The following is a 7,855-nucleotide window of genomic DNA, read 5'->3' on the forward strand; positions in this document are numbered from 1 at the left end:
TGCGTTCACAGCATGGTGTAATCCATCCCTGAGCTCCGGGATTGAGCCAATATTCCTCGAAAGCTCATTAATTTTCCAGTAAGCCAGATAACCACTCAGGCCAAAAAGCAGGAGTCCCGACACCAACACCACGAATATCCAGACGTCTTTAGAATCCTCTACAGACAGTTGAGAGAGGTTCCACTGTTTCCAGGAGTCCATGATGTGTCCAGCTGGCTCTGTCCCAGAGGGGCACCTGGGAGCCCCTTCTCCCGTTCCCACCGTTGAAAAATGTTGTCAATCGCGTTGAGAGACCAGCTGACCAGGTCCATTTTAGTAATTTCCAGTTTCCAGAAAAAATGCAGAAGCGCCGTCCACCCAGAGACAGACAAAGAGCTTTGGGATAAGATAGGGAGGAGAGGAGGGAAAAGGCGTCTGTACACCAAGAGCCGGAAGAAGAAGTGGCAGCACAGAAGGATGCAAAGGTGAGTTTGGCATCATTTGTTCCCTTAAATGTTTTTCTTCTACATGACATTTTACATTTTTATAACAAATATTTATTTTCCACATATTCCGAAGTTCTTCCTTCATTTTGTTTAAATTCAAAAGAACTGTGGTTCAGTTCTTGCTGCAAATGTTAACTGTATAATATTTTAGTTTGGAGCTTAAGGATTATTACTTGTCTCAGTAAAGAAAAACAAAACAACACGTGTCATTTCTGCTGCTCACACACGACGTGCAGCTGCTTTAATATTGCTCATGCCAGAGAGGCGCCAACAAAGCGGCGCGTCAACGAAACACAACATGATCTTAAAAAAAAGCTTCTTCCCAGTGAGATAAAGCACCGCAGATACGGGCAGTGAGGTTTCTAACCCACGTTGAGAAGGAAACGGGATGTGCGTTTGTTATTTTTGCTTCAGAAAGACTCAAAAATGACCAGGAAACGTGTTTAAATCGCCTTTAAAGTGAATAACAGCAGCTAATGTCGTCCAAATGCAGAAATCTACTGTTTAAAGAATGCTGTAAGGTTTATAACATCACATCTGTGGAAACCAAGTTTGAGTCCATATACGTTTAAGTCCACGTTTAAGCTAAAAACAATTTCATTTGTGTATTTAAAAATGTTAATTTGTTAAAAGAAGTCTTGTTTTGGTCAATTCATGTAGGGTAGAAAATAGGTTACTGTCACTTTAAGAAAAAGCCGGACACACGGGGTGGGGCTGTACAAACCAGTTACGTCCAGCTGAGCGTGGTGAGGAGTAGAGCAGTATGGTTTCTTACCGCAGCGTTGTTTTATTTAAACCGAGGAAAACTTCATTTTGGACACTCCTGTAATTTTCTGTTATCTTTTCATCGGAGTGCTGTGGAAGCTTGTCACCTCATCATTAAACATGCACGAGTAAACCAAGGCCAACGAAGCCTCACCAGCCACAACATCTGTGATTTAACACAACAGCAACACTCAGACTAGCTGTTAGCTCATCAATCCCCAGTGACGTAAACTATTTCTCTGAACAGAGGATGTTCAGGAGGCCACGACGAGTAGGAAGGGACTTATTTATAACTTACACACAGAAACACGTCAGAATCACCAGAATATCCCTTTGTTAGCTCAAAATGTTTCCCCCGCAAGGAATCCTCGATCATCCTGTTGAGCATAAAGGTCCAAATGCAGATGAGATTATTTAGTCCAGGGATTACAAGCCTGGATGACAGCAGATTAAATGTGCTTGTGCCTCTGTGGCGCGCTGATTAATTACAGTCAGCTGCTCGGTGGGGTGGGGTGGGGGGGGGGGGGGGGGGCAAACATTAAGTTCACAAAACTCGACCTTTCGGGTCAAAGTGATGCCATTTTTACACCAAACCAAAAGGACGGGTGACGTTTCTGGGAGGTGACCTCCTTCAAATCAGCACTTGTGCACTAAGTGTGAAAGCTTAGAGGTTATCCTGCAGCCAACAGCGCCATCTAGTGGCTTAGCCGTTAACACACCCTTCCCGCTGCCTCGCTAGCGACCCGTTAGAGGAGAAAAACAGCAGGAGTGAAGAAACAGACGCAGAACCACCATGTTTGAAACACGCTGGACCTAGTTTCCACTCATTTCTTCTCCAGTAAGACATGACATTTGGTAACTAAATCATCTTCATATGTTTACAGGAACTCTTTGTGGTTCCGGTCGTGCGGCTGGGATGGGTCACAAACATCTCTTACCTTCTGCTCTTACTCATCTCGTAAAACAACAAACGACCTGAGGAGGGCGAGGTAAAACGAAGCACTAGAACGAACCAAGACGTCACCGTGATGCCTTCATCGGCCCAGATTTCACAATAAAATGTTCCTTCATCATGATGGTGAAACAAAGGCCCTGTACACGTATTTTAGGAACACAAACACATTCAAGTCCCGCCTGCAGCCCACGTCCCTCTATCAGAGTCTGAGTGTTTGTTCATCTGGGCTTCGGCGTTCTGATGGAGGCGGACAGCCACCACAGAAGAAGAGAAGCCTCTCGGTCCGTTTATCTACAGCAGGTCCCCGGCCTGTTGGCTCTACATGACGCTGCACTTCCCCTTCAGCTTGTCGGCTCGTTTCTGCTTCCCCGAGCGTTTTCCGTCGATGCTCAGGCTCATGTCCCTTTTCTTCTCCAGCGCCAGCAGCTCCTGGAACAGTTCCTTCACATTGGAGTTTGTTTTAGCCGACGTCTCCATGAAGGCACACTTCCAGGCGCTGGCCTGAGCGGCGCCCACCTTCGTGTCCACCTCACGCTGAGCCGTCTCGTCGCTCTTGTTGCCCACGAGCATGATGGGAATCGACTCCACGCTGCTCTTGATGGACAGAACCTGCAAGGGTGAGAGAGGGTCCACCGGTCGGGCGTGTGAGTCAGGTGAAACAATCCAGAAATGTTCTGAATGTTTTGGCTCTTCTCTGAAAGCAGCTGCGCGTTCATCCGAACCAACAAACACTCAGGATAATCTGCCGCTAACGGGTTTAACTGACGGGAAACCAGTGGGTTTGTTTCAGGTCTCGTCCATCAGTGACACAGAAAACAAACGACCCGTAGCCTCTAAACGTGCATTTAAAGGGTCTTTAAAGGACCTGCAGAGACGTGCGTCTGACCTGTTGGTAGATGGGTTTGAGCTCCTCCAGCGACTGACGGCTGGTGATGGAGTAGACCAGAATGAAGGCGTGGCCTTTGGAGATAGACAGGCGCTGCATGGCGGGAAACTGGTGACTTCCTGTTGTGTCCGTGATCTGCAGCGTGCAGACGCTTTTGTCACAGCTGATCACCTGCAGGGGCGACAGGCACGGATTTATCAGCCGGTATCGACCGGTTCAGGGTTTTCACTTGACTGTCACTCCTTACTCAGCAGAGACTTTAACAGAAAACTTCCTACGTGGTCTTAAAATAAATGTGTTTGTTAGTAAAACTTGAAAAAAAAAAGCAATGACGTGGTTCTCTCAGATTTGTCTAAACCTCAGCCAATGGCACGGCTCGGACGGAGAGCAACCACCGGACCATCCGGCGGTCGCACTTTCTCGCTTCCCCGGGTCCTCCGCTGGTGTATTTGTCTAGTAGAGCTGCAGACATGTGGTCATCATTTTAGTGTTTTGGTGCATTAATGAAAACATAAATATTCGTCGGTGTGGTGACCTCCTCGGGATAAAACTCAGCTCTGTGTTGAATTTAAATCAGCTGCAGCTATTGGCTTAAAACAGCCTGGCGTGACGTCTTTGAGTCTCCACCACGATTCCAGCGCAGCCGCTCACGAGCCGATACGAAACCATCCGGCTCAGAGATGCTCGCCTCTGTCAAAAAAACCTCTTTCTTCTGGTGGAAGATGTGGAGAGACAACACTCTGCTGCCCATCTCCGGCTGACTTCGGGCAAACAGCCGGGGTACACCACCCTGCTAACGTTGTTTTTGCCCGTTTACGCTCTTCATGCTGGCCATGAACCCCGTTCTCTTTCATGTCTCTGCAGAACTTTTGCTCACTGTGGTTCTCCGCATGTTTGAAAAAGTTATTGCAATGTGAGACAGAGCAGTCAGGCATGGACTGTAGGCAACGCTGGACTGACCATAGGGCATAGCGGGCAACTGCCCGCTGGGCCGACCCTTTCATCTTTAATGGGCCGGTGTGTCTGTTATTTTATTTGTTTATTTATTTCTGGCCTCTAGTTGTTGCGGACAGTCGAACAGAAGTCTTTTCTGGCCGTTTGTTTGCTGTTAGCATCAACCGGCATGGCCGTGTTTGTTTCGCTTAGCCGGGCTCTTGATACTATTGTCAACACTAAGTCCCACCCCCTACAGCACAGTAGTGACACGCGATTGGTCCAACCTATTCGGGGCCGGAGGTCGGACGGTTTGAACTGGAGCGGTTAAAGATGGATCCTCCTGAGTTTGAAAAACTCCAAATCTCGCGAGAATTCATTTTGCAGTACAAGGTTGCAGACTAAGACTAAAGTCTTAACCCCACTGGGTTTTTTTTTACTTCGGGGGGGGGGGGGGGGGGGGGGGTGTTAACATTGTCCGTTTCTAAACTAATGAGAAGAAACTAAAAAGTCACAGTCCATTTTTATTACCATGAAGAGATAAATGAGAGCAAATGAAGCTATGATGATGTAAATGTAATAGCTGCATAAGATGACTCAGCATTTTTACAGCTACTTGTTCTTACTCTAAATGTTACCAAAGACACAACCTGCAGCCCCCACCTGTCTGTAGGTGTCCTCCACCGTGGGGATGTAGGTGTCTCTGAAGGTGCCTTTAACAAACCGAAGCACGAGTGAGCTCTTCCCCACACCGCCAGCTCCAAACACCACCACCCGGTAGTCGTTACTCTGCTCGGGCATTCTGGAAGCTGGAGTCCACCTTCTCTCTGGGATCAGTCACCTAATGCTGGAGACAGAACCAGAATCAAAGGCCTGGCCTAAGAAATAACAGTTTCGGTGTTTCCCCCACATTAGGGTGGCCATGTGCCTACTGATGACGTCACACTATGGCAACACCACACAAACCACGATGGGACCCTTTTTTTCCAGGTGAAGAGCTAAAGTTAATATCAGACTCTGCCAACAGCAGCGCTCTAAAACAATTCATTTGTAAATCTTTTGCATATTTATTGCTAAATATCATTTTTCTGCTGCTTTAGTGCTACAACAACGTTTATTAATAAAAACTTATTATACCTTGTGTTTTACTACAGCATCGGTAAGCTTACTGTGCACAGATTATTAAAGGGACTTTATGGACTTTTGAATTTTTATGCTCGCGATTGCCCCCTCAGGCCAAAAGCGTAACGGCAGCTTCAATACTAGGCTCGTGCACGAGGCGCATGCTGTACGTGCACACGCCTTAACGAGAATAACAGCTGAGACAGTCCCGTGTGTGTGTGTGTGTGTGTGTGTGTGTGAGTGTGTGTGTGTGTGTGTGTGTGTGTGTGTGTGTGTGTGTGTGTGTGTGTGTGTGTGTGTGTGTGTGTGTGTGTGTGTGTGTGTGTGTGTGTGTGTGTGGCCCGGAGGACAGAGGACAGGAGAACGTGCAGCTAATTAATTAAATAATGTGGTTCTGTGGCTTTCTCTTCAGCACAGCGACAAAGGTTGATGATGGGTCAGTCCTCCTGCATGCTCAGATCATTCCCTTCCCTTGCTTGAAAAATTGTTCCAAAATGAAAGTTGAACCCACATCTTTTTTATCTGTGAATTCAATGCCGTTCGGTGAGTCTCAAATAAAAATTTGGGCGTCTTACTGTAAAAAATATACCATTAATGTAAAAAAGAAACTAAATAAAATATGTTCACATCCAGAATCAAACCGAAGTTTTCTGCATGGGAGTCAGACATCTAACAAGGTGAGCTACACTCTAGTAACATTCACAGTATCTGTAACTTTTATATCCTTGATGACAGCTGAAACAACGTCAAACCAAAGAACGGTTCGGAGCGAAAATGGCTATTTTGTTGCTAATTAGCAGGAAATATCTAGAAGAAAGTTCTACAGAAAGTAGCTAAGGGTCCTCAGAAATGTAGCTAGCTTTGTCACTAGGCGTTAGGAACAGCGACAAAGTGGCACTGCCTCTCTCTCTGCTGCTAAAGCTACAGATAGCAAATGCTACGGGCGATGCCTGAGCGTGAACGCGCATGAAGCAGCCTGCTCGACCCGAGCATCTCTCTTTTTCTGTGATTTTACAGAAAAACAGGCAATCACAGTAAAAATGCCAGGGCTCATTCTACAGGACCAGGGCATAGAGCTCCAGACGTCACGTGACTCTCAGAGAGTAGACGCCATGTTGGCAGGCAACAACTGTAAACAAATTGAACGGGATCGGCTTGGATTTTTCTCCGTCGGAGTTTACTTCACACTTTAAAACCGAAGAAATCGTTTTATATAGTCAGAAACATCTCCGACCCTTACCATGCCCCTGTCTGAGATCTGTCTCGGTGAGACAGATAATAGCAATCCAAAGTGCTTTTTATGTGTGATCTGACAATTGATCAACCATTGCTTAAAAATGAAATACAGCTTAGCCGGTTAATTGCTGTGATCATAAAACACGTAAACGGCAGCACGCAGAACTCACGAGGCAACGTTTTACGTGATGTTTACTTGTTGCTGTGAGTAATAACAGAAAAAGCCCCGCCAAAATAAGTTTAGGAAGCCCACTAAGAATCGTAATAAAAGCATTTAAAATAAATACCATACACAGTTGAGGAAACGTTGGTTTAAGTTCCTGATATGAAGCGGTCGCTGCATATGTGAAAACCTTTACTCTTGGGGTCCCAGTTTCATTTTAGCCCGGTCACTAGCGCGTTTTATTACAATGATCCAACGTTTGCGGCGCTCCGGAACTTTGGGAATCCTGTAGGTGGCTCATTCCTTATGTCGTCCGCGTCTGTTCTGCATCCTGGGGCACAACAGGAATCTACCATATTTCCCGTCTGATTGACTTTTCTGGCAATAACAAATAGCCCAGCCGCGGGCTTCTGCCTGCCAAGATGACGCCGTTTCGATTTGAACTGTTGCATGCCAGGAGAAGTGACGTCAACTCCTGGAGCTCTATTGCAGGAGAATGTATGAAGAAGAAATTTATTATTTCTATACATGTTTTGGCTGTCAAACTTCCTTAGAGTCCCTTTAAGGATGCTTTTTTCAGCTGTGAGATCAGACCGTAGGGTCCATTTTGCCTCCGCCCCCAGAATGCATTGACACGGCCCTGGCTGTGTGACTGAATTTTGAATGTGACCTGAATTGTATCAGATGTATAAATATTACACGTGTATAACTTATTGTTTTATAAAACATGTAGTGGAGATAAATCTACCTACAGTTTACATTCAAGTTTTGTTTTCTTGTTTTTATTTAACTATTTTCCTGTCCTGTCTGTCTCTCATCTTCCTGCATCTCCTCTAAACTCTCCAGAAAAGCTGCTGCCTGGATTCTTACTTTTTCACCTCATCAGTTACTTTTGAGCAGATCAAAGGGATCTCCTGACCGCAAAGCGGAGAGCGCGTTTCGATGCTGCGTCAGTGAGGTGAAATCACCGCAGCACACGATGAGCAGAGCGCGTCAGGAACGATTAAAAGACAGAATACCAGAGGATATAAACAGATATGAACGATCATGTGTTAATAATAAGGTTTTGTTGCGTCACCTTGAGAATGTATCGTACACCAGGCACACCAACGACCAGCGCTCTGCGTCCTCTCCGCTCAGCAGAACCCCGCTACACTGAGAGTCCATAAATATTGAATGGTAAATGGTAAATGGACTGTATTTGATTTAGCACCTTCTAGAGTCCTGGAACCCCCCAAGGCGCTTTACAACACAATCAGTCATTCGTCCATCCATTCACACATTCACACACTGGTGGGGATGAGCTACGA

At 46.0% G+C, this 7,855-nt stretch overlaps 1 protein-coding gene across 2 annotated transcripts in view; it reads right to left on the minus strand.

Annotated features, from left to right (window-relative positions):
* Window positions 1-691: 691 nt before the first annotated feature.
* Window positions 692-7,855, minus strand: part of diras1a (DIRAS family, GTP-binding RAS-like 1a) — a 42,175-nt gene continuing 35,011 nt past the window's right edge. For both annotated transcript variants that reach the window (XM_054737459.2, XM_054737458.2), the window contains exons 2-4: window positions 4,688-4,871; window positions 3,092-3,262; window positions 692-2,814 (exon numbers count right to left, since the gene is read on the minus strand). In XM_054737459.2, the coding sequence (XP_054593434.1) occupies window positions 2,524-2,814; window positions 3,092-3,262; window positions 4,688-4,825 (600 nt within the window). In that variant the 5' untranslated portion in view covers window positions 4,826-4,871 and the 3' untranslated portion in view covers window positions 692-2,523. The remainder of the gene's footprint in view (window positions 2,815-3,091; window positions 3,263-4,687; window positions 4,872-7,855) is intronic.

The sequence above is a fragment of the Nothobranchius furzeri genome, chromosome 8, assembly GCF_043380555.1.
Source record: "Nothobranchius furzeri strain GRZ-AD chromosome 8, NfurGRZ-RIMD1, whole genome shotgun sequence".
Classification (NCBI taxonomy): domain Eukaryota; kingdom Metazoa; phylum Chordata; class Actinopteri; order Cyprinodontiformes; family Nothobranchiidae; genus Nothobranchius; species Nothobranchius furzeri.